General features: G+C 40.7%; 1 protein-coding gene across 1 annotated transcript in view; it reads right to left on the bottom strand.

The window, feature by feature from the left end:
* GPR158 (G protein-coupled receptor 158) overlaps positions 1 to 24,267 on the bottom strand; it is a 415,782-nt gene extending 391,515 nt beyond the window's left edge. The window contains exon 1 of the mRNA XM_004049181.5: positions 22,538 to 24,267. Coding sequence (XP_004049229.2) covers positions 22,538 to 23,439 — 902 coding nt within the window. The 5' untranslated portion in view covers positions 23,440 to 24,267. The remainder of the gene's footprint in view (positions 1 to 22,537) is intronic.

Genomic DNA, 24,267 nt, shown 5'->3' with positions numbered 1-24,267 from the left:
TGCTCTCTTGTAGCAAATAACAAGGATGAAAATGTCAGTTGCATAATAGTAGAAGCTGCCTTGTCATCATGATGTCAGACTTCAACCAAACCCTCAATAGAACCTATCTAAACCCCACTTATAGCCAGAGCACTAAGTTGTTAGTTATATTAATACTAATCGTAGACTATCCGACAACCAAACATACTTGGCCCATTGATGAGTGAACGCAATGTCACAGCATTTTTCCTTCATTGCTGTATGGTAACCCATTGCACAGCCTTAAGATAATAAATTTATTTTTGTCTCTTAAATTCTACAAAACAATTAGCATTAGTTATACAAGAATACTATTATCAAATAGCTTTCTGCTTATTTAAAAGGCCAAATTTAAGAGGCATTTGTAGCTGTCTTTTTTCTCTAGTGTCATTAATAATAGTTATCTTCCCAAAATACTGCCAGAAAACAATTTAAATCTATTTTCCAACCATGTAACTATCCATAATTTCAATCATGACCTGATATTCCTGTGATAATGTAAATTGTAAGACCTGAGCCCTTCTAAAACATATAAGAGAATTTTACAGCAAGTCTGAAAGCGAGGAAACGTTCTCCTCCCCCACACCACTTTGCAGCAGACATGTCCAGAGAAGCTTGCCAAAATTTTACATAGTATTCACGTCTTCCATCTGTCTGGCTTCTTGTTCTTGGAAGTCTTTCTGGCAATCAGGTCAAGGCTTCCTTGGGAAGGTCTGTATGTTTTATGTTGCAAAATATAAGTTTGGTAAAGTCAATAAATATATAATGAAGTAAGCTCAATCAGCATGGAATATCTATCCTCTACCCACAAATACAATTCTTGTGTTTTGGGGCTTCTGCAGGTTAAATGCAGCACATCTCTTAAAATTGCTAAGGTTCAAAATCTGATAATAGGTGACTGTTCCCCTGAAAAATATATCTTGAGTCTGCTGTTTTCTGCAAAGGTAGCAGACCAACATCTCATTTTTGTGGTTTTCCTTCACTATAATCATGTTTAGCTGCAATTTTATCAAACACATCCACAGGGTTCTTTAAAGAACCTCTTTGGATATAACCATTTCTGAATAGGATGAGACAATTTCTTGTCAGGGAACCCAGTGCAAGGAGGTCACTTCTATTATTGACTTGTTTAATTCAAAGAGTCCTAGGAGAGAGAGAGGAGGAAATACTTTTCTCACTTTATAGATGAAGAAAATTCAATTCATAAAAGTTTCATAACATGTCCAAAGTTATATTTTTTTGCATTGCCAGGGAAGAAGAAATAAGAACAAAGCATGTTCTGTCAGAGAAAGAAAATGTATGTGAACACTGTAATCTGCCTTAAAATATACAATGGCTGTCTCATACCTTGAGATCTAGTGATTTAATTAAACACACCAATTGTGTTAAGATTTTACTTTAATTGTCAAGCAAAGATATATCTTCTTTGTTAATAACTTCTTAAATTTAAATACTCTTTTTTATGTTGGATCTTATACGGATCTTAAAGTCAAATTACAAAGCTGATAATTTACACAGACTTTTAAATTTTAGATTTTTTTCTAGATCCTAATAGACATTATGCTAGACACCCTTAAAACATCCTCATTGAAACTGTATATGACTGATACTATTCTCCTCAATTTATATTACAACTACATATGGTCAGTATTATTCTCCCTAAATAATAGTAAGAAATTTGGGACACAAAGAGGTGAGATGGCTTCTACCTAAAGACACAGGTAATAAGTAAAAGGGCGAATGTGATGTTCATATCCTAAGTATAAGGGTAAGAAGACTGGTCAGAGGACCTAGGTTCACGTTCTTGTTTAAAATAGTGAACAGATCATATGTTTCTCTACCTCCTCCCTCCACATCCAACTGTAATGACAGGAAGTACGTACAAAGTACAGTGAGGAGAAGTACCTGACCAGAGATTTGAAAGAATTTTCCAGGATCGTGATGATAAACCAGGGAGGGGTGGCAGCTAAGGCCATGCCTAGCAGAAGCCTGGAGCACAGGTCGAAAATGCTCATCCAGGACAGCCTGTGTTAAGACCATAGTTGGCAGGCATCAGGAGTGTGAGTGGAAACTAAAGCAGGCATCAAGGTGATTAAATGAAGGACTTACTTCTAAACAGATACATAAGTTGCCACATCCCCTCCCTAGAGCACAGTGATGGCATTTTTTCCCAAGCAAAAAATCAAGAACTCTTCTGCAGAGATTGAAAGACATTTCTGGGAAGAGTGAAAGTTTCTAGAATGGTTATTAGTTCTCCTAGAGTAAAGGTCCAGGGTGGGGCAGAGACTGCCAGCTTCTTTGTCTAGCTTCCTAAGGGGAAAGAAGCCCAATAGTCAAGGCAGAGATCTGTTGAGTAACAAGGCCTGCACATCTGTCACAAGATATGTCCCACCTAACTTTACAATTTAACCTAGTCCTTCAATCATAAAAATAATGACCAACTAAGGATCATATTTAGCAGAACTGGTGGCATAAAGGAGAACAGACATAAACAAGCAAAACAACTGAACTTGGAACAACAATAATTCAGGGAACAAAAGAGACTTTATAGATATTTAAATTAAGATCCTCAAAGAGATTTAAGAAAATGAACAGACAACTATGAAAAATAATCCGAGAGCAAAAAAAGGGTTCATGAACATTAAGAGAAATTGCCAAAGGAAAACTATTTCAAAATAACAAAAAAAGAAAAGAATAAAATCTCCCAGAAGTTTTTTTTTAAAGGAGAAAATGAAAGAAAAGTTAAGAAATATAGAAATCTATCCAGAAAGTCAAATATTCAACTGTAGCAGTTACAGAAAGAGAAACTGGATAGCAGAAAATAATTTATGTAATCATAAAAGAAAGTTTCTGAGTGAAAAAGTCTAAAAGGGCCCACTAAATGGCAAGTGTAATCAATAAAATGAATCACATCTAAGCACATCATCATGAATATTCAGAACCCCAAGGAAAAAGAAAAGATATTAAAAGTTTCCATAAGGAGAAAATATTACCTACAAAGGTATAATAAATCAGGTTACATCAAAGTTTTCATAAGCAACAGTGAATGCTAAAAACAATCTAACAATGTGTTTAAAATTCTGAGGGCAAAATGACTTTGAACCTATACTTCTGTATTCTGACTAACAGTTAGAAGACATTTTCTGGCACGGGAAGACTTAGAAATTATAAATTCTACATATCCTGTCTGAAAAATGTGTTTGAGTGTTCCATAGGGTGAAAAAAAAAGAAAAAGAAGAGGAAGAATTTTAGAAATAAGAAGGCTTGCATCCAACACACAGTTGTTGAACTAATCCAAAAGGTCAATAATTTGAAAAGATGTCCATGATAGTTGTTCTGCAAAAGACCTAAAGCGACTTATACAAATTACAGGACTTGAGGAATGTCTTCAATAAAAATATGAATTTTCTTTAACAAATGGAATGATTGATTTAAGAAGTTGGGCTGGCGGGGTGTGGTGGCTTATGGCTGTAATCCCAGCACTTTGGGAAGCCAAGGTGGGTGGATCACCTGAGGTCAGGAGTTCAAGGCATGATGAAACCCCGACTCTACAAAAATACAAAAATTTAGCCCAGTGTGGTGGTGCATGCCTGTAGTCCCATCTACTTGGGAGGCTGAGGCATGAGAATTGCTTGAACCCAGGAGGAGGAGGTTGCAGTGAGCCAAGATCATGCCACTGCACTCCAGCCTGGGTGACAGAGTGAGATTCCGTCTCAAAAAAAAAAAAAAAAAAAAAAAGAAAGAAAGAAAGAAAAAGTTGATCTTAGAAATAAAATGACTCCTTGGGTTTTTTTTTAACATAATAAAAAGGCAATTAGCAACTCCAAGGGGTGGGGAAAAATCTTGATGGAGATATGCACAAATAAAACGTAGCATGGTTTTAAGCAAGTGATCTAGAAAAAGATCTGGACTTTGAAATTTGGAAGATTCTTAAAATGACAGGATTCGATTATTTATCTGTCAATTCTTAGAGGAAATTAATGGACAAAGCAGAGAATTCTTTTACTCTAGTAACAGAATACAAATGTTATTATCTTTAATTATCCAAAAATATTAGAATAGTCAACAGAGGTAAGAGGGCAAAAGAAGAAAAGTAAAGAATAAAAGATATCTAAAATTTATAGATGCAAAAATCAAAATAACCAACAGAAAAATTATAACTATAATAAAACAATGGAGAGGGTAAAGAAAGAAAGGAATATAATGAAACCAAATTCCACATTTTTCATATTGGAGAAGCTAATGATGATTTTATTTCCTAAAACTCATAATGCCAGTTTTCGATTGTGACTACTCTTCACTAGGGATAAGTCTGCCTATACTTCCTTCTCCTGTCATGCAGAATTGGCCTCCTCTAACTCCTCCAAGTCGTCTCACTTCTGGCTCTTCCATTCTTTATTTGTATATTTTTTGAGATGAAGTCTTGCTCTGTCACCCAGGCTAGAGTGCCGTGGTGCGATCTTGGCTCACTGCAACCTCCGCCTCCTGGGCTGAAGCAATCGTCCAGCCTCAGCCTCCTGAGTAGCTGGGACTACAGGCATGCACCACCACGCTTGGGTAATTTTTGTATTTTTAGTAGAGATGGGCTTTCACCATGTTGGCCAGGCTGGTCTTGAACTCTTGACCTCAGGTTATCCACCTGCCTCGGCCTCCCAAAGTGCTGTGATTACAGGCATGAGCTACTGGGCCCAGCCTGGCTCTTCCAGTCTGACTCCTGTGCCTTGAGTCTCTTACTGGCAGTTCTTTCAGCAGCCCTGACCTCACTCAACATTTTAGACCCCACCATAAAAAAGCAGCAATGTGTGTGTCAAGAAATGCCAGATAACCAGACTTGCCAGCCTCCAGCTTGAAAGAAGTCAGGGACCTGCCGGATGTCATCTCAGGTGGGCTCGTGAGGAAAAGAAATGTTGAGCCATGAATTGACCCAATGTGCCTCTTCCCTTATTCTGCTACTGCTATGTGTGTCTTGAAAACATTTCATTTTACAGGCTTAAGCCTAAGAGCAAGAAAAACACCAAAGTGATTTTTGCAAGGAATTCTGAATTTTCTTTCTTTTTTTTTTACCCCTTTACCTTTCAAATATTTCAGTTTATTCATTTAAATTTGAGAATGGAGCAATTAGGAATAGCTTATTCTTTGACTAAAGTCTCATCAGAGAAACTGGAAAACCCAAGCTTCCAGAGCTAAGGAGGCAGTGGGCAGGAAGGCCAAGACTGAAAGGAAGAGGAAAAAGAAAGAGACAAAGTAAAACTAAAACACTACAATAAAGACACCCAAAGGGGGAAAAAGATGAAAATGCATTCACAATTCACATATTCCTAGAGGGGAAATCTGTAAAGCACTTCACACGTTTCCATGTTACCACAACATTTTAACCATTTATTGAGCAACTTCTGCACGCCTTCCTCTCATCTTCTACCACATTACCCATCTCTCACTACATTCCAGCAACACTGGCTTTCTTTCTGTTCTTAGATTACTTGAAGTTCATTCCATCTCGAGGTCTTTGTTCTTGTGGCTTCCTATCTGGAATGTGATGACCTCAGCTTGCTCCATGAACATCTTCTCATCCTTCCTTCCTCAGCTCAGAGTCACCTCTTCAAATAGGTCTTTCCTGACCATCCTATTGAATGCATTCTACCCTACCCTCAGCCATTCTCTGCCACATTCCCCTATTTTTTTCCTTATAGCACTTGGTTCTATCAATAATTACTTATTATTTTTATTTTACCTGTTTATTATGCATTTCCCCCATCCCCACAAGAGTCCATGAGGGCAGGGATTTTGTCTGTTGTCTTCACTATTCTATCCCTAGCACCTGTAGCCATAGCCAGGTGCATGTAATATACAGGTGCTCCTCAACTTATATTCTGATAAACCCATCCCAGTAAACCCATCTTAAGTTGAAAATATGTAAATTGAAAATGTATTTAATACATCTAACCTACTAAACATCATTGCTTAACCTAGCCTACCATAAACATGCTCAGAACACTTACATTAGCCCATAGTTGGGCAAAATCATCTAAAATAAAGCCTATTTTTTACTAAAGTGTTGAATATCTTATGTGATTGAATGCTGTACCAAAGTATAGTTTTTACTGAATGTGTATCGCTTTTGCGCCATCAAAAATTTGAATAATTGTAGGTAGAACCATCATAAATCGGAGACGATACATTATAACTTTTAAAAAAAGTTTAATACATTTCAGAAATTATGTTAGCCTCTTCACATATAAAAGATTGTTTACTCTTTACAACAGTAAGAGGTATTCTATACCTTTTGCAATGAGGGAATTGAGCCACAGAGTTACATAACTTTCTAGTGTCACACAGTAAGTGAAAGTGGAAATTCTTGGATTCAAACCTAGGTTTATGATCCCAAAACCCGTCCTCCTAGACACTATTCCCATGCTGTTTTTCTGAAATAGGCAAGGTATTTTCAAGAGACACTGTATTAGTCCGTTCTCACACTGCTACAAAGAACTGCCCGAGACTGGGTAACTTATAAAGGAAAGACATTTAATTGACTCACAGTTCCATTTGGCTGGGGAGGCCTCAGGAAACTTAAAATTGTGGCGGAAGGTGAAGGAGAAGCAAGGCACCTTCTTCATAAGGTGGCAGTGGGGAAAATGAACACAGGAGGAACTACTACACACTTATAAAACCATCAGATCTCGTGAGATCTCCCTCACTATCATGAGAACAGCTCAGGGGAAGCCGCCCCCACGATCCAATTACCTCCACCTGGTCTCTCCCTTGACACGTGGGAATTATGGAGATTACAATTCAAGATGAGATTTTGGGTGCAGACACAGCCAAACCGTATCAGGCACTGAATACAGGAAGTCCCAAAGTATGGTCCTGGTACTTAAAAAAACCTGTAGAACTCTTTGGGAAACAGGATGTTTACATAAAGAGACATAAAAACAGGAGGCAGGTTGCTCTTATGATAGCCCCTATTTTAAAGTTGAGAAAACAAAAAACCAAAAAAAAAGTGAGGGAGAAATAGGAGTATACAGCCAAGTGATTTCTCATTCCAAGGCTCAGAACCTGTGAGCCCCCTGCCTTCATAAAGCACCTGCTAGACATTTTAAATTTGCAGTACTGATAGGCTCCTTCACAATACTGGAATGTTTCAAGTACCCAGAATGGCCTGTAACCAAATTTTTTCAGTGACTAAAGCTGCAGTTATTTATATCAGCTGTTTATATGAAGCTGTTTCTATGAAGCTGTTTGTAAGACACGTTTATATGTGTTTCAATTTTATCAAATATTGTTTACTTTTTCCCAAGTTTGTGTTTAAGGACTAACTACTTCCGAATTACAAAGACTTTGTGTTTAATATAGACTTTGGATCCTATTGCAGATTGTCTTGTTCACAAGGTCTAGGCAGGGCCTGGGAACATATTATCAGGCTCTTCAGGTGATCTTTATGCTCAGTCAGGTTTGGGATCAGTGACTAATGAACATAAATTAACCTTTATTTGATGACTCAGCATCTTTTTCTTTGTTATTAAACTGCAAGTTCACTGCAGCCATAGCTAATGCAAGTAATGGTCACCAATTCCCTTGGTCTCATTTTCCTCACCCATAAAAATAAATTGGATTACGTGATCTCTAAAATCCCCTTTACTTCTAAAATTCTCATTCAGAAAGGAGCTTTTCACAAGATGTTCACTAAAAACATTGGTTCTTTAACGAATGCCTCAATATCATTTGTTATTTGCCTCTTTTTCATAAACATGGAAAGACAGATACAATGCTAAATAACTTTCAGGGGACTGTATTGTGAGAGGCTTTCCAAAGAACTAATTATTGTCAATACCCAAAACAACCATCCTAAAAGTTTACCTTATCCAGAAAAATCACAGTCTTCATCTTTCTTTTCAGAAGCCTTGGATTCATCTCTAATATTCACAACATTGTCTCTTATTTCTCCATAATGAACATAATGTACAACAGCAAGCTCCTCCCTTCTCACAGTAGGTTGTGTATGTTTCATGTTTATGGATATGGAGTAAAGAATTGGTCACTCTTTGGTTTGTGCTAAGGTAATTTGCACCATGAAGCTTAAACACTCTTTTTTATCATGTGGTCATTGTTTGTTTTTGTTTTCTTAAGCTTTCTTCTGACTTAACAGAATTCTAAGCATTCTTAATATTTAAAACTGTATCTTTAAACATATGCTTATTAAAGCTTTAAATAATGTATACATAGGGCCAGCAGCGGTGGCTCATGCCTGTAATCCCAACACTTTGGGAGGCTGATGCGGGTGGATTGCTTGAGCCTGGGAGTTCAACCGGCCTAGGGAACATGATAAAATCCCATCTCTACAAAAAATAGAAAAATCAGCCGGGCGTGGTGGTGCACACCTATAGTCTCAGCTACTTGGGGGACTGAGGTGGGAGGATCGCTTGAACCTGGGAGGTTGAGGCTGCAGTGTGTTGTATTTACGCCATTGCACTCCAGCCTGGGTGACAAAGTAAGACCCTGTCTCAATAACAATAATAATAATAATAATGTCTATGTAATATAGCATTTCAATCATTTCTTCTAGGAAATTCATTTGTAATAAGTTCAAATTCTGAACAACTTCTAGTTGAATCAATAAGTTAAAATGGCAAACGGAATATTTAAAAAATACATTGTAAGGTACTAATATTCCTTTAATGGGATAAGCTGAAATAAAGTTCTGAAATGCAAGCACAGTCAACTTATCTTTATAATGATTAAATCATCAAGAACTTAACTCCTCAACTACCTACTAGAGAAAAATAGTTCGGTTTCATCAGAACTATAAAACTGCTCAATGGTAAATGGAGCTTCATGTAAAAATAAGGCAATATTCCGCAGGATCAGAGATTGCTAGTTGTTTTCCATCAGTTCATTCATCTTCATTTGTTCCCTTTCCCCACTCCTCTACACCAAACTGTACCCCCCTTCCCTCTTTCTGTTCTTCCAGGTATACACACACACACACACACACACACACACACACGCTTTCCTTTCTTTTCTCTTTTTTTTTTAAAGGGTTTTTTTTTTAATTATACTTTAAGTTCTAGGGTACATGTGCACAACATGCAGGTTTGCTACATATGTATACATGTGCCATGTTGGTGTGCTGCACCCATTAACTCATCATTTACATTAGGTATATCTCCTAATGCTATCCCTCCCTCCTCCCCCAACCCCACAACAGGCCCCTGTGTGTGATGTTCCCCTTCCTGTGTCCAAGTGTTCTCACTGTTCAACTCCCACCTACGAGTGAGAATGTGTGGTGTTTGGTTTTCTATCCTTGTGATAGTTTGCTGAGAATGATGGTTTCCAGCTTCATCCATGTCCCTACAAAGGACATGAACTCATCCTTTTTTATGGCTGCATAGTATTCCATGGTGTATATGTGCCACATTTTCTTAATCCAGTCTATCATTTATGGACATTTGGGTTGGTTCCAAGTCTTTGCTATTGTGAATAGTGCCACAATAAACATAAGTGTGCATGTGCCTTTATAGCAGCATGATTTATAATCCTTTGGGTGTATACCCAGTAATGGGATGGCTGGGTCAAATGGCATTTCTAGTTCTAGATCCTTGAGGAATCGCCACACTATCTTCTACAATGGTTGAACTAGTTTACTGTCCCACCAACAGTGTAAAAGTGTTCCTATTTCTCCACATCCTCTCCAGCACCTGTTGTTTCCTAACTTTTGAATGATCGCCATTCTAACTGGTGTGAGATGGTATCTCACTGTGGTTTTGATTTGCATTTCTCTGGTGGCCAGTGATGATGAGCATTTTTTCATGTGTCTGTTGGCTGCATAGATGTCTTCTTCTTTTGAGAAGGGGCCGTTCATGTCCTTTGCCCACTTTTTGATGGGGTTGTTTGTTTTTTTCTTGTAAATTTGTTTGAGTTCTTTGTAGATTCTGGATATTAGCCCTTTGTCAGATGGGTAGATTGTAAAAATTTTCTCCCATTCTGTAGGTTGCCTGTTCACTCTGATGGTAGTTTCTTTTGCTGTGAAGAAGCTCTTTAGTTTAATTAGATCCCATTTGTCAATTTTGGCTTTTGTTGCCATTGCTTTTGGTGTTTTAGTCATAAAGTCCTTGCCCATGCCTATGTCCTGAATGGTATTGCCTAGGTTTTCTTCTAGGGTTTTTATGGTTTTAGGTCTAACGTTTAAGTCTTCAATCCATCTTGAATTAATTTTTGTATAAGGTGTAAGGAAGGGATCCAGTTTCAGCTTTCTACATATGGCTAGCCAGTTTTCCCAGCACCATTTAATAAATAGGGAATCCTTTACCCATTTGTTGTTTTTGTCAGTTTTGTCAAAGATCAGATGGTTGTAGATGTGTGGTATTATTTCTGAGGGCTCTGTTCTGTTCCATTGGTCTATATCTGTGTTTTGATACCAGTACCATGCTGTTTTGGTTACTGTAGCCTTGTAGTATAGTTTGAAGTCAGCTGGCATGATGCCTGCAGCTTTATTATTTTGGCTTAGGATTGTCTTGGCAATGTGGGCTCTTTTTTGGTTCCACATGAAATTTAAAGTAGTGTTTTCCACTTCTGTGAAGAAAGTCATTGGTAGCTTGATGGGGATGGCACTGAATCTATAATTTACCTGGGGCAGTATGGCCATTTTCGTGATATTGATTCTTCCTATCCATGAGCATGGAATGTTCTTCCATTTGTTTGTGTCCTCTATTATTTCGTTGAGCAGTGGTTTGTAGTTCTCTTTGAAGAGGTCCTTCACATCCCTTGTAAGTTGGATTCCTAGGTATTTTATTCTCTTTGAAGCAATTGTGAATGGGAGTTCACTCATGATTTGGCTCTCTGTTTGTCTGTTATTGGTGTATAGGAATGCTTGTGATTTTTGCACATTGATTTTGTATCCTGAGACTTTGCTGAAGTTGCTTATCAGCTTACGGAGATTTTGGGCTGAGATGATGGGGTTTTCTGGATATACAATCATGTCATCTGCAAACAGGGAAAATTTGACTTCCTCTTTTCCTAATTGAATACCCTTTATTTCTTTCTCCTGCCTGATTGCCCTGGCCAGAACTTCCAACAGTATGTTGAATAGGAGTGGTGAGAGAGGGCATCCCTGTCTTGTGCCAGTTTTCAAAGGGAATGCTTCCAGTTTTTGCCCATTCAGTATGATATTGGCTGTGGGTTTGTCATAAATAGCTCTTACTATTTTGAGATACATCCCATCAATACCTAGTTTATTGAGAGTTTTTAGCATGAAGGGCTGTTGAATTTTGTTGAAGGCCTTTTCTGCATCTATTGAGATAATCATGTGGTTTTTGTCTTTGGTTCTGTTTATATGCTGGATTACGTTTATTGATTTGTGTATGTTGAACTAGCCTTGCATCCCAGGGATGAAGCCCACTTGATCATGGTGGATAAGCATTTTGATGTGCTGCTGGATTTGGTCTGCCAGTATTTTATTGAGGATTTTTGCATCGATGTTCATCAGGGATATTGGTCTAAAATTCTCTTTTTTTTATTGTGTCTCTGCCAGGCTTTGGTATCAGGATGATGCTGGCCTCATAAAATGAGTTAGGGAGGGCCGGACACGGTGGCTAACACCTGTAATCCCAGCACTTTGGGAGGCCGAGACAGGCGGATCACGAGGTCAGGAGATTGAGACCATCCTGGCTAACACAGTGAAACCCTGTCTCTATTAAAAATACAAAAAAATTAGCCGGGCGTGATGGCGGGCGCCTGTAGTCCTAGATACTCGGGAGGCTGAGGCAGGAGAATGGCGTGAACTCGGGAGGCGGAGTTTGCAGTGAGCCGAGATCGCCCCACTGCACTCCAGCCTGGGCAACAGAGTGAGACTCCATCTCAAAAAAAAAAAAAAAAAAAAAAAGAAATGAGTTAGGGAGGATTCCCTGTTTCTAAAATTCTCCTTTTTTTGTTGTGTCTCTGCCAGCCTTTGGTATCAGGATGATACTGGCCTCATCAAATGAGTTAGGGAGGAGTCCCTCTTTTTCTACTGATTGGAATAGTTTCAGAAGGAATGGTGCCAGCTCCTCCTTGTACCTCTGGTAGAATTTGGCTGTGAATCCATCTGGTCCTGGACTTTTTTTGGTTGATAGGCTATTAATTATTGCCTCAATTTCAGAGCCTGTTATTGGTCTATTCAGGGATTCAACTTCTTCCTGGTTTAATCTTGGGAGGGTGTATGTGTGCAGGAATTTATCCATTTCTTCTAGATTTTCTAGTTTATTTGCGTAGAGGTATTTATAGTATTCTCTGATGGTAGTTCGTATTTCTGTGGGGTCGGTGGTGATAACCCCTTTATCATTTTTTATTGTGTCTATTTGATTCTTCTCTCTTTTCTTCTTTATTAGTCTTGCTAGTGGTCTATCAATTTTGTTGATCTTTTCAAAAAACCAGCTCCTGGATTCATTGATTTTTTGAAGGGTTTTTTGTGTCTCTATCTCCTTCAGTTCTGCTCTCATCTTAGTTATTTCTTGCCTTTAGCTAGCTTTTGAATGTGTTTGCTCTTGCTTCTCTAGTTCTTTTAATTGTGATGTTAGGGTGTCAATTTTATATCTTTCCTGCTTTCTCTTGTGGGCATTTAGTGCTACAAATTTCCCTCTACACACTGCTTTGAATGTGTCCCAGAGATTCTGATATGTTGTGTCTTTGTTCTCGTTGGTTTCAAAGAATATCTTTATTTCTGCCTTCATTTTGTTATGTACCCAGTAGTCATTCAGGAGCAGGTTGTTCAGTTTCCATGTAGTTGAGTGGTTTTGAGCGAGTTTCTTAATCCTGAGTTCTAGTTTGATTGCACTGTGGTCTGAGAGACACTTTGTTATAATTTCTGGTCTTTTATATTTGCTGAGGAGTGCTTTACTTCCAACTATGTGGTCAATTTTGGAATAAGTGTGATGTGGTGCTGAGAAGAATGTATATTCTGTTGTTTTGGGGTAGAGAGTTCTGCAGATGTCTATTAAGTCCTCTTGGTGCAGAGCTGACGAGACAGAAAGTTAACAAGGATATCCAGGAATTTTTTTTTTCTCTGTCGCCCAGGCTGGAGTGCAGTGGTGCCATCTCGGCTCACTGCAAGCTCTGCCTCCCGGGTTCATGCCATTCTCCTGCCTCAGCCTCTCGAGTAGCTGGGACTACAGGCGCCTGCCACCACGCCTGACTAATTTTTTGCATTTTTAGTAGAGACGGGGTTTCACCGTGTTAGCCAGGATAGTCTCAATCTCCTGACCTCGTGATCCATCTGCCTTGGCATCCCAAAGTGCTGGGATTACAGGTGTGAGCCACCACATCCGGCCTAGTGCTTTCCCTTCAAAATTCATCTTTTTATGGGAAACCTTAAATATTAAACATTTAACCATGTAGGTAGTAAAACCATGGTTAGCAACAGATTCTACATATTTAGTCAGATGTTCTTTTTGAGCCCTGATGATATACCAATGTAAATTAATTCATATTTCACTGATCTATCAAAATGTTTCAGTTCTCACTTGTGTCAGGTTCTATATATACAATGATCTTATATTTTAAATAAATAAATAGACATGTAATCTGACAAATGCATATATGAGCATAAATATACGCACACACAGATATATGTACACACATATGTGTACACATACATACAGAACCCTTGAAATAGGGATAGTCCCAGAGTAGCATTTTATACATTATGTAACGTATGTGCTCCCCTACACCAGTGGCTTTCAACCAGAGGCAGTTTTGCCCCACAGGGGATATTTGGCAATGTCTGCAGATACATTCGGTTTTCACACTGGCAGGGTGTGTTGCCACTGGCATCTAATGGATAGAAGCCAGAGGTGCTGCTGAACATCTTACAATGAATAAGACAGCCCCCACAGCAAAGGCCTATCTGGTCCCAAATGTCTGTAGTTCCAAGGTTGAGAAACCGTGTTCAGCATAGCGGTCTGAGGCATCAAATAAGAGGAAAATCATACTCTTCATTTTATTCCAAGCAATTGACGGGAAAAAAAGAAAAAATGCTTATCTTCACAATTGCATTTAAATCTCATCGGTCTAAACTGGTTACATTGCTACATAAGAAGTAACTTCCATTGTGAAACCTTTACACACTTTAGAAAGGAGAGACATATCTATTCCCTTCTATTATTAGTCCTCAGTGGTCTTTTATTTTCACTATCCTAGGCATTTTCCCACAGTATCAGAGAAAAACTGCCAGATAACGTGAGAAAAATTAGGATAATTCTGACTTTACCTATTCGGAAAATAAAAGTTGCTGTAGTTTCTAGCACAATATTTTGTGTATTTCACATACATCGAAAAGAAAATGTGGTTACATGTTTTAGTATAGCTTGTCTATTTTAAACAAAACTATTACGAAGACAAATAACAATCTAATTTATATACAGCAGGAGCTGAGTGTGCTGGCTCAGGCCTGTAATCCCAGCACTTTGGGAAGCCAAGGTAAGACCGTGTCTCTACAAAAATTAAAATTAAAAAATTAGCCAGGCATGGTGGCATGTGCCTGTACTCCCAGCTACTTAGGAGGCTAAGGTGGGAGGATCACCTGAGCCTAGGAATGCCGTGAGCTATAATCTCAACACTATACTCCTGCCTGAGAAACAGAGTGGGACCCTGTCTCTTTTTAAGAAAATAAAAAATAAAAAAATTTACATACAGCAGGAAGGTCTACATTTGGCTTCCATATATGAATATTTTGCTGCAAGTTGGTAATTTATAGATGATAATAGAACTTTGTCGTTGAAGAGACCCTGGAATTTATTTTCCCATTTCCTAATATCACATTTCATCAAATATAAAATGGCATTAATTGTAAGATGCCTTGTTATATTGTGTACCACTGAAAGAAAAGAAATGCCGACTGAATATGACATGCCCTCAATTGTAAGACACATCTCAATTTGAAAGACATCCAAATGTAAAAATGGTGCATATTAGAATTGATACAATATAATTCTTTACTATCATACCATTCCTTCTTTCTCAGATAAAAGCCATGTGTCAAATTCTTCTCTGATAATGTAACAAGGCATACACATTGGACAAAACACATAAATGGTGAGAAAGCTAAATAAATAAACCAAAACCTTACATAACTCTAAGATTCCTTTTAAGCTATAGGTGCAGTGGGTACTTTGCCAATCGGACAGGTTTTTAAAAATCCTACATTGTCTTGTTTTAGTCATATTTATTAAATGAGGAAGATTATAACAGATATTAAAATGAATAAAAATTAATTGGATCTCAATTAAATAGAAGTATTAGCAACTTTGGGTGGGGGAAGAGAATAGAGACAGAAGCTGCCACCTTGTACAAAAAGATAGGTAACAGGATTTTTGTTTGGAAAAATAAACTTTACTACCTTGGGATCAGATTATATTTAAGCTAATTTGTGTTTCCTCTGAGCTCTACCTATAATGAAAGTAATAAAACTAGATGTATCCTATGATTGCTTTGAGGCATTCAATAATATCCTTGGGTATAAAAAAGAAATTCACTCATGGTTTCTATACTAGATTTGACACTGTAGGAAAGAGGAGGGTGTGGAGGGGCGAAGCTGTGAAAGACTTAGCCAAGAGGACTAATCCTCTCCTAAACTGAAGAAGTATTTCATGGAACAGTGTTCTACCCAAATATTTGTATAGGTCAAGTTTTTCTTCCTGTAGGAAGAAAGACTCAGGAGAGTAATTGCCCAGCCAAAGTGGAAATTACGCTATGTGTAATTTTAGTCTGTTACTAAACAAATTTTAGTTTATTACCAAAAGCTGAAAAGCAGATAAAGCAAGCAAAACAAGCCCCACTGATGCATATGACATTGCTGTGCTGGGAAAAGCTTCACAACGCTGCTGGCTGCAGACTCTCCCAAGCATAGCCCCAGTACTAGTGAACTGCCTATTTGCACATAACAGCCATCAAGCTGCCAAAGTTATCAAAATCCCAATGTGCTATCTTAGTAATTCTGCATAAATAACTCTTTGAACACCAAATCAGCACTGAACAGAGAAAACAGCCAGGGCCTAATGCTTCTGTACCAACCAAGTGCAAAATAGCATCAACAACATACGCCTTGGCATCACAGTATATTACAATGTAATCATAAAATGCAGTGTATGTTGAATCCAACAGCACTCTTAAGACTGAAAAAGGGTAGCCTTAAAATCTGAACCATGTGCAACAAACTGCTGCCTTTCTGGAGTTGAAAGTAACATTTGGCTTATCCAGAAGTTGAGGCTGGAAAATCAGTCTAGTGAGAGCCTCAGTTATCTCTCCAGACAGTAAGCATAACTCTTGTAATTTATTTTGCAGTTTGGGAAATCCCCTTTCTACTTCCAAATGCATATTCTAGAAAATGGGAGGATAATCCTGTACCATTGCTACACCACAACATGTAACCCTTTTTTGAAATTTTAAAGCCAACTACAGAGGCAAATTGAAAACAGGTTGTTTTTAAAAAGTAAGTAGGGAGCTTCCAAATGTCGAAACATGTATTCTCTCGAGAGAAATTATAGAGGTATACTGAGGCCCTTGGTCTAGAAATCTACGAAGAAACTTCATGTTGACTCCAAGTAAATCAGGAAGTCTTAAGTCCTCTAAACTCAGATTATGCTTATTCTTATTTTGAAATGGAGTTCTCATTTCCATTATTAGTTTATGTACTTAACTCATTGTACATTGATAGGACTTTCTATAAATATTCTGTGAGTAAATGATCATTATAAAGTCAAACATGGAACATATGAACATGTTCTGCATTTATATAGCATTCATTAACTGATTTCAGCAGTGAATCAAATAAAACTTTACAAGTTAAAGCAACGCATTGGGCTAGGTGTGATGGCTCATACCTGTAATCTCAACACTTTGGGAAGCTGAGGCAGGTGGATCACCTGAGCCCAGGAGTTCAAGACCAGCCTGGGCAACATGGCAAAACCCCATCTCTACTAAAACTGAAAAAAAGAGCCAAGCATGGTGGCTCAGGCCTGTAGTCATGGCTACCCAGGAAGCTGAGCTGGGAGGATCACTTGAGCCTGGGAGGTTGAGGATGCAGTGACCTGAGATCGTGCCACTGCACTCCAGCCTGGGCAACAGAGTGAGATCCTGTCTCAAAAAAAGAAATAAATAAAATAAAGTGACATATTGAATGATGTGCATAATCATGGACCTTTAGGTTTATAAGGAGTCATCTTGTCCAACCTCCTCAACTTACAGTTGAAGAAACTGAAAATTAAAGAGGCAACTCCTGCCTCTGGTAACACCCTAAGTCAAAGATATAGTCCAGGCTGGTATCAACTTCTTCTGTCTCTAAGGCCAGTATTTCTACCATGACCCATTGCCATCACAAGCCTTCATAATGATTAGAAACAAAACTAAACCTCTATATAAGTTACAAATTACTATAAGTCAAATGACTTTAATACTAGTAAATGAAGACAGTTATGGCCAGCTGAGGATAGTATTTGGGAAGACAGAAGCTACAATACAAAAATATTTACTAAACTTCCTATGTGATGACAGTTCTTCATTTAGTTTTTACAGAATTTCAAAGGAGATTCACATTACTCTTCATAGCTTAAAGATGATGTAACTGAGACTTAAAAGCCTCCACAGCAGAAGTTCATCTGAAAACCTTTTAATCTATAACCCAGGCAACACCTCTCGGCTATTCCTGTAGGTAAGCCTACTCATCATTTTCAGCTCCTATAAGAAAGACATAGGGTATGTTTGGCCTAGAGCAAGACGGTCATTTTTCTTACACTGTGTGAATTGCCCTCTTTTGTTGAAAGCAGAAATCTGTAATAGAATCACTGAAGGAGGTGTGTGGGTGTCTTGTGTGAGGGAGAGAAAGTGAAGTGAGCACTCAGGCAGTCAGTGAATCACTGACACTAATGTTCATTAGTTTCTAAAAAGAGATTTCCATACTATTGTGATCTTTCCTTTATCTCCCTATTGATTTTTCTTTCTTTTTTTTTCTTAACCAAATACCAGGTCTAACATTCACTTGGTTTCTTCTTCCTCTGCATGCGACTCTCCCATATCATTTCCACAAGGTACTGGATTTATGTGTATCAGCCCTGTTTCCAAAACATATTTGTTGACCATGTGGATAGGCCAATTAAGAAGTATATGGAAATCATCAAGTCTATTTCCACATTTGTATTATGCAGAAACTGATTTCCAGACAGGTATTACAGCCAGTCAGAGACAAAACTGGGACTTGAGGCAAAGTTCCACCTCAAATTGAATACTCTTCTCACTGTACAACATACTTGGTTGCACTGTTGGCCCAAAAAGAGTAAGTGTATATCACTGGTTTGGGCAAAGTATATTACTTAATTCAAGCCAATATCATCTTATACATTTTTAATGACAAAATTGGGGAATCAAGAGATAGAAATCAGCACAGGATGGTGGAAAGGCTACACAGGCTTCATAGCTGGACAGATCTAAATTTTATTTTAGCTCCTTCATTTACTAGCTACATTAGCTTGGGCAAGTTGCGCAACTTTTCTGAACTGGTTGCTACCTGAGAGTTCTAACAATTAAATGTACTGAAATATATAAAGTATCTAATGTATAGTAGATGCTCAATAAGTATTGGTTTCCCTTAATTCCCACCCACCACAAAAGAGCTATTCCACTTCTAGCAAATTCCTTTAGCTATTTGGGTCTCAGCTTCCTCAACTATAAAATGAGGAGAAACCAAAGGAATTCCAAATTCCCTCTCAGGCTCATCGAGAATTAATTCTTTAAAGGAATTTTAAAGAAACTCACCTTCTTTTAAATTCAACAAACCCTTAAGTACCTGCTAACCATCCTAGGCACTGAACAATTCCAACCACCACCAGAGAGCTATCTATGCATTCAACGGAATGGGATCCAACTCCATAGTACTTTAAGTCCCACGAAGAAAAATCATTATGCAAACAAAAGAACCCTAGTTTTAAGGAAAATGCTTCAAGGATATTACAAAGCTAATGTTAAAAGTAAAAATGTTTTCAGGGTATATCTTAAATTATTACTCTCTCTTTTTTGCTAGGATGAAAAATGAGAAGCAAGTGTTCATACCATAGATATGTAACAAAAGACTCAAGAAATTCTTAGTTAAGAGAAATGAGTGCCATTTTTTCAAAGACAAAAAATGAGCAATAAACTTCTCTTCCCATATGCGTATTATGCTGGGTCTTAAATTTTAAGATACTTGTGTCATTCTGAAACACAAGGGAATAGAATTTATTCTGAGAGATTGTTTTACAGTGATAAACAGCAATATAAGAAGATATTTTTATGTTGAACTTCTTATAAGAAGTTCTACATATTACCTTTAAGCTTCATGCTTTGGATTTATATTATCTAAAAATGAAATGTAATTTAATTTACATTAATTTAAATGTCTGAATCTTGTAAGTAAGACCTGGGAAAATATTAACTAATCTTAACTAAAAGTTTTTTCTCCTTTTCTCTTTCACAAGTAAACCATTATCAATGGATTTTCTGTTATACATAAAACTTTTTGAAAATAACACTTCACATGTTTAAAAGACTATTTCAAATCATGATCAGGGCTCCTAATCTGGTTTACCAAAAATTCATTTGAGGTTTACCTTGTTACCATACCTGTCAAATACTATTCACCTATATTGTAAAATTTTAGAATGCATATCTTAGATGATAAAATATCATCAACAAAAAACCTTTTCCTTTTATGAGTATGAAGATATACAGAAAGGGCCCATTTTAATATTATCTCAATATGTGAAATTAACAATGTAATCTCTTTTTTAAGTGACAGCTGTTTTCTATGGGCTAATTTTTTTGGTTGTCATAAGTAATGATAGAGAATAAAGTATGTCCCTAACACAGGTTGTGTACAGAGGTCCAGAGAGCCACAGACACTTGCATTAGGTATATATTTATCAAGTATAGGATAAACCAGAGGCAGAAGGCCTGGATCCCATTTCTGTTGTTGCTACTAACTTGATACATGATTTTTGGACAAGCCACTTTATAGTTCTGTTTCTTCATCTATGAGACAACAAGTGGAACTATCTGATGCCTGTAAGATTTTCTTCTGGTTTCTACTGTGTGGACCCTCAATACAGCATTTGAAGGACACAGGATATGGGGCCAAAGCACTCACAGGGGAGCACTTACCTTGTGATTCTACTGAGACAAGCCAGCTTCTATAGAGAGCCAGACACTAAATGGCTGGCTGTGTGCCTTGGCTGAAGAATATCATCTTTGTCTATAAAGGCACTTAAAGAAACAAACTATTTTCTAAACAGAGTGAAAAAACAGGGAGTGTCTGAGCCCTCTCAACCTGAGACTCTTTGTGTCCTCAGCCTCTCAACTTGGCTGCCAGAAGGCACTGAGTTCATTTAGGCAACCTATGCTTTCTGATCCATATGATTAAGAGAGATAATTCTGAAAATGAATGGTTTTCATCCTCAGTTCCACAGCGGCCCTTGAAAATACATATATTTTACACAGTACCTACATTGTTTATAGCAACCCCTAGGACACCTTCATAGAACAGAGTTTGGAATGGTGGTACATATGATATGAAGTATGAAGTGGGCTTAAATGCTGGATCTGCTATTTTACTGCTGTGCAATCTTAGGCAAGAAGCTGAACCCCTCTGGGCTTCAGATTCCTTTTCTGTAAAATAGAGAAAATAATAAAACCTAACTCATAAGGTTGTTGTAAGGGCTAATCAAGACAACGCATGCAAAGCAGTTAGCACAGAGCCTGACATAAAGCGAATGTTAGATGAAAAAGACAGATAAATCCTGGGACTTGGGGCTCCCTAAAAAGACTCATTTAAAGGCTACAAACAGTTTGCTGGCAGTGAATAGCATCTGCTGGTCTTTCCTCTTCTGAGCAAACAGTATGGCAAAGATTCAAAGCTGGGCTCAGCTCTTACTAATAGGATCCTGCAGGAATTAGGAGGAAATGAGATTATCTTGAAAGTAGAAAAGAGTTAGTCTGGTTTAAGACAAGACCTTTAAAAGAGATAGAAACACAGGCAAAGACACACACACATGCACTTAATATGGTCATACAGAATCAGACAAAGGGGGTTATTATCCTTTATGCCTTCACAAGTGTTGCCAACATTAAAAGCTACAGAACTTGATAACTGGATGGCTCCCTAGAGACTGTCTAATTCAACTCCCTCACTGGACAGATAAGTAGCTGAGGCCCAGAGAGGTTAAGCAACTTGCTTGAGGTCATTCAGCAGTAAATGGCAGTACCAAGACAAACAAGCCTTCTGACCTTTCCCACTTGCCCACCCAGTACTTGATCTGGCATCTTTCAGCAGGTCAGCATCCTGTCCTTGCTGTGCCAGGGTATTTAAAAAATAAATAAATAATCCACACACAAAGGTTTCTCAGTCCTGCCCAGGTTCCCAAAAAGTACAAAAGCAACCTCAGCCCCCAAGACCCTCTTTCCAGAGCCTTCCCTCATGGGACTAAGGGAAGATCTCAGTCCATCTTGGGCCCTCTCCTAAGCCCTCTTTGGTGTAACTACTCTTTCAGTTCCTTCCTCACATCTACTCTTAAAGGTTGCTTCTAGAAATTCCCCGCCTCAAAGGTCAGGCACTTCCCAGGCAGAAGTTAAAACCTGTTAATTTGCAAATTCTCTGCTTCCCTCAAATGCTATAGTTTGAGACAGGAAGTACAGACTCCCTTAAGTTTCCTCCAGCCTCCTTGAGTGAATTCAGTCACCACTGATGCCTCCCTCCCGAATATAACTAGGTCCTTTTATAAATCATGTGAGTGTGTGAAGGGCTGGAGAACCCTTAAGTATGCCTAAGACAGGGAAGAGGAGGAAAAGGCCACCAAGGAAGGAAAGATCATTTGCGGGGAGAGGGGAGACCGGTAGAAGGAGCACCCTGACCAAGCTGCAAAGTCTGGATCCCAGAGACAGCTAGCTGCTGGGACTGACTCACTGCTAAGGGGCCGGAACTGCGAGGAGATGGCACAGTTTTAATTATAAGCTCTGACTAACAACAGACCGATGCCCCCAACTGCACACGTAGGAAGCAGGCAGAGGCTACCCCAAAGTGGCAGAAACAAGGAACTCTGTTCCTCCTGCTCCCTTTTCGCCTCTCATCTGAGGCTTGCCACTCCGCGGACACACCCGGCGCTCGCCAAGTTGTCGCATCGCCCCCGGTGGGGAACGCCCCTCCCTGCTCTCCGGACAATTGGAGGGAAGCACAGAGCAGCGGGGGTGTCTCCGTCCTGCCAAGGGCTGCCTGTCTCTCGCCCAGTGCGGGGAAACTGGTCCGAGAGAATGAATGGCTTTCGCCGAGCGCCGGAAGCTGACGGGCGGGGGGCGCTCCTTGCCCCCAAGCACCCGCGCCCGCGTGGGGCGTCCCTCAGCCCGGGTCTCTACTCTGAGGGTGAGAAGCGTTCGTGTCACAGCCAAGGGTTCCTTCCTCACACGTGCACCCACCCGCAAGACCGGAAGGAAAGCTTCGCTTTTGCCTTCCCCCCTGCCCCCCGGCCCTCCCTACCTGAATTCCGGGACCAGGTTAGGCTGCATCCCGTAGATGGCAGAGGAAAGAGTAACCAGCCACCCGGGCTTGTAAGTCCCGTTCTCGCACTCCAGATAAGGCGGAGACCACTTGAAGTGGCTCTTGTCCCCGCCGAGCCCGTCCTTGCGCCGCCAGCTGTGGCCCAGGCCCCGGGGCCCCTGATTGGGGCCGCGGCGGTGTAAGTGGGGCCTCCACTTGCGCCGGAGGCCGTGGAACCACTCGGTCTCCAGGGTGGCGTTGGCCAGGTGGGGTGCGGAGGAGGACAGGTCTTGGAGCAGGATGCGGCTCTCCTCGCGCGTGGCCTGGAGGAAGACCTGTGGGGCCGGTGCGGACAGCGAATCGGTGCTGAAGGTGATGGCCGCCCGGGAGATGCTGGGCTCGCTCTCCAGAAGGCTCCACACCAGCGCCTGGTACCAATCCAGGTGGTCCTGCAAGTTCTGCTCCCGCGACTTATTGCTCTGCAGCATCACGTTGAGGAAGTTGGTGGCGTGTGTCAGTGTGTCCAGCGCCCCGTGCAAGGAGGGGTGCGCGCTGGCCAGGGCTGGCCACTTCCCCGGCAGGCCCGCCAACTCGTAGCGGCCGGAGCAGTTGGCTCGCTTCAGCTGGTGGGAGTCCCCGGTGTAGAGGTAAGAGGCCACGTCCATGGGCACCTCCTCGGCGAGTTTCTGCGCCAAGATGGTGCCATCGGTGGAGCGGCTCCAGGGAGCCGAGGAGTCCGAGGCAGAGGCTCGACCCGGCTGCTGGGCGTGCGGCTTCCCCCTCGGGGTCCTCTCTCGAGGGGAATCCGGCCGTCCTTGGGGGTCGCGGCTGGCGCCAACAGCTCCCAATCCCAGCTGAGCAAGCAGGAGGCAGAGGAGTAAGGGGTAAGCCATGGCTCCCATCTGCCTCGCAGAGAGAAGAGGAGGGAACGGGAGGAGGGGGAATCACTTTTTAAATTTGGATCGTCAGTTTCTCAACAGTCAGACTTTTTCGAGGAGTCTTCCCCCTTCTCCAGATGGCACCCAGTCCAAAGGACTTGAAAATAAGAATGTTTCGAGATTGGCCCCGGGTGGCTAAGCTACCATCGCAGAAATCAAGTCACCTGTGGCAGCCCTGGCCGTGCCCGCTGCGCGAGGGGCCGGCTGGGGATTACGCACCTCGCAACCTGGAGCCGAGCGGGTTACATGGCCTCGCGCTCCCAGCGGCTGGAGTCAGCCCGAGTCCGTCTCTCGGCCCGGCTGCCGCCACCGCCGCTCTCATTGAGGCGCGTTCAGAAGCTGCTGCTGCTGCCGCCGCCGCGGCCGCCGAAGACGCTGCTCCATAGTCTCACCCGCCGCAGGTCGTTCCCGCCTCCCGGCACGGGCTCCTCCTCGACCGCTTCGCCCGGAGGCGCTGGGCGCGCGCCCAGACCCGCACCGCGAGCGCAGCCGCGACTCCCGAGGAGCGAAGACGTCCTTTAAGACGTTCGTCTGTCCGGAGTAGCGAAGGCCGGGCGGCTGGTTAATTGCAGCCTTTAGGTTTGGCCGCAAACCACACTCCAGCCTCTCTCCCTGCTCCCTCCTCGGGGGAGGAAAGCCAGTTTAAAGAGGCAGCTTGGCCGCAACCAAACCCTTGTAGGGCGGCTGCAAGTCGTCTTGTCCCCTGTTTGGTCGGCTCCTCTGTCAATCAGCCGACTGCCATTTGTGGGGCCGGGGAGGGAGCTGTCCAGTGCTGAACCCGAGGCGGCCCGC

This window comes from Gorilla gorilla, chromosome 8 (genome assembly GCF_029281585.2).
Source record: "Gorilla gorilla gorilla isolate KB3781 chromosome 8, NHGRI_mGorGor1-v2.1_pri, whole genome shotgun sequence".
NCBI classification, from domain to species: Eukaryota; Metazoa; Chordata; class Mammalia; order Primates; family Hominidae; genus Gorilla; species Gorilla gorilla.
This window is presented reverse-complemented; position numbering and strand designations above follow the sequence as displayed.